Source organism: Lepisma saccharinum, chromosome 20, assembly GCF_977018435.1.
Source record: "Lepisma saccharinum chromosome 20, izLepSacc3.1, whole genome shotgun sequence".
Lineage (NCBI taxonomy): Eukaryota > Metazoa > Arthropoda > Insecta > Zygentoma > Lepismatidae > Lepisma > Lepisma saccharinum.
The window spans coordinates 5,266,358-5,269,229 of NC_139248.1; the positions used below are offsets into that span (position 1 = coordinate 5,266,358).

The window sequence follows — 2,872 nt, forward strand, 5'->3', positions numbered from 1 at the left end:
CACACACACATATGTAATGTGTGTGTGTAGCGGGCGTGTTTGTATACACTGTGTATATAATGTGTGTGGGCGTATGATTGCATGTAATTCCTTGTGTGAGTATTACTCTGAAACATTTGCAGGGACTTACTAATAATTTAAGTAAAAGGGGAAAAGTTGTTGTTTTTCTGTTCGGTGTGATGTGTAAGCGCATATCTGTGTGTACGTATCGTCAATCTCATCTCAGGGGTAACTTACAATTAAATTATTTTATACAGTATGTGAACCTCAAAACCACAACCTATTAACATTTTAAAAATTCTTTCTGAGTTTACAGTTCAATGTATTCTTCATTTTACTTGCAGAAAAAGATACAGATCTGAAGATGAGGACATTGCAGCTATTGTTTCCATGGTGTTTATGCATTTCCTCTTGCAGAGCTTATTCACAACGAGTGTCTGGAAACAGCTACGAAAATGCCTTCCAACTGGTAGATAACATTGTGCAGACCTACTTCAGACACGCTAGAACACTCCTCCACGTTTATTACGACAAGGAATCAACCGCTCTGTCTGATCTAGTAGCTAAGGCTTATGGAAGACCAATGAATATAATTCAAACTGGTTTCCTCTACGCACCAAAGCAGCCCTGGGACTTTGGATGGTACTGGATTAGAACTGAAATCCCCATCTTGTTTCTCATCAGCAAAACTTCGACGATAGAAAATGCCATACGGAAAATTAATCTTCTTCTCTTCAAAAGATGGAGACGCAATTCAAGATATCTAATCGTTTTGACTCAGTACAATGAGATACGAGATATCAATAGGTTGATAGCAGCAGCACAGAAACATCTTCTGGTGAATATAATAATCGCTGCTCCATCATCCGAGAAGCAGTTTACCTCAGAGAGCAAAGGGACTGGTTCTGAATATGTTGTCCTGTATTCCTACTTCCCGTTCAGCGAGTCCCACTGCAGAGCGGCTGAGGGAGGAGAAGTTGTGGATGTCTGGAGTAAGGGTCGTTTCCTCACAGGAAAGGATTTGTATCCAGACAAGGTGGAGAACTTGCACAAGTGCCCTCTTAAGATCAAAGCACTTAACGAACCTCTATACTTCCAGAAGGACAATGCCTCGGAAAGCAACGACAAGTACCTGGGTGTATACGGTGGATTCGTTACAACAGTGATTGAGAAGATGAACTTCACTCTAGAAACTGGCATCATGTATAAAGATGTAGGATCTGTTCATGCGAATGGGTCTATGACAGGAGACCTTAAAGATATGTGGCAAGGGGTCATTGATGGAAATGTAAAATTTATACGCAGTCATCGTTACACTAATATACTTTTCGAACATTTGCAAATTCAGCAGTTCTCAGAAATGACGTGGGTGGTTCCAAATCCTCGACCGTACCCCAAGTGGATGAATCTGTACTTTCCATTCCAACTACATCTTTGGATCTCCACACTCCTGGCTCTGTTGAGTCTCCACATCTGGATGAGAGTGGCTGCTTCTCTGTTGCATCTTTGGGGAAGGATCACGTACCGGTTCTCTTGGCTTTCGAGTCTCTCGATTTCCCTTCTTGGGTCGGTTCCTAACACTCCCCCTCCTGTATTGTCACTTCGATGTATCTTTATTCTGTGGATATATTCCTTTGTGATATTGTGTACACTCTATCTGTCGTCGTTGTTTGGGTTCGTTTCGAAACCCAAAATGACACCATTAATCGATAGTCTGGATGATATTCTCGACAGGGGATTGTATATCGGAGGGGAATCGTATAGTAGAGAAATGGTACTTGGTCTCGACAATCCAATCTACAGAAAAATCTACTCTGATTGGGTCTTGGAAGAAGACAATTTTAAAACTTACAGGCGGATTGCAACGAATGGAGACTTTGCCTTTTATACGTCTAGTGTGTTTCCAGAAGTGTACGCCTATTATCATCAATTCATCGATGCCTACGGGAAACCACTGTTCCACATAACATCAGAAAAGGTTACATCCATCGAACACATTTTTCTACTGCAAAGAAGTTCTCCGTTCAGAGATCACTTTCAGCACATCATCACCGCTTGCGTAGAAGCAGGTCTGCCAGGTAAATGGAGAAAGGACTCTGTTCATAGGATGATTCTTGAGACCCTGAAGGGAAAGAACTTCCTTGAAGAGCCAGAAGTCATAGTGATTCCCCTGGAGAACCTAATGGGTGCATTTGCTATTCTTATAATAGGTCTAACGATCAGCACAATAGTGTTTGTTGTGGAGGTCATATACAGCCGCTTTCAGAATGCTGAATAAATGGAATCACATGAAGTTTTAAATCACATTGCATCCCAATTGTGGAGGGAGTATTACTCCTATTAATGTTGTTCTGTACTGTTATCCTGTATCTATTTGATGCACCAGAAACTTACAGCCTGATTAACTAAGGTGTGCATTTTGGTATTTGCTAAGAACCAGGTTTTCAGTATGCATATAATGAAATAGATGTAAATTTTGAGTTTGATTTGGTGTTTTAAGTCCACTTTATGCACAGTAAGGCTAATCGGGACTGAACCTACAGTTTAAAGTGGAATCCGAACCACTATGTGCCTCCACCGGGTATCCAACCCGGGACCCCTTGATTACAAGGCGACGACGCTACCACTGCGCCATCGGGGAGGCCTGAAATAGATGTAAAGTTCGATGTTTATTTGTATATCGCCTTTAAAGGTAACACGAAATGCATTGTATTACACCAAGTTAGTGTATATCGAGCTGTACTTTAACACATCAATTGATGCGTTCTTGATGCACTTTCCTGCATCTTTGCTGATGATGCAGTTAACCATTTGTTTTGAACTACGTGTTTTATGTATTCCTTGTTCCAACTGATGCATACACTTTTCAGTG

At 41.2% G+C, this 2,872-nt stretch overlaps 1 protein-coding gene across 1 annotated transcript; it reads left to right on the plus strand.

Moving 5' to 3' along the window:
- Positions 1-583: 583 nt before the first annotated feature.
- LOC146003787 (uncharacterized) lies at positions 584-2,278 on the plus strand. Its single transcript, XM_083142203.1, has one exon. The coding sequence runs from the start codon at positions 584-586 to the stop codon at positions 2,276-2,278; it is 1,695 nt and encodes a 564-aa protein (XP_082998329.1).
- Positions 2,279-2,872: the final 594 nt, after the last annotated feature.

What these genes read in the sequence shown, in the direction of transcription:
- LOC146003787 (XM_083142203.1), top strand. Translation starts at nt 584, where the DNA reads ATGAATATAATTCAAACTGGTTTCCTCTACGCACCAAAGCAGCCCTGG.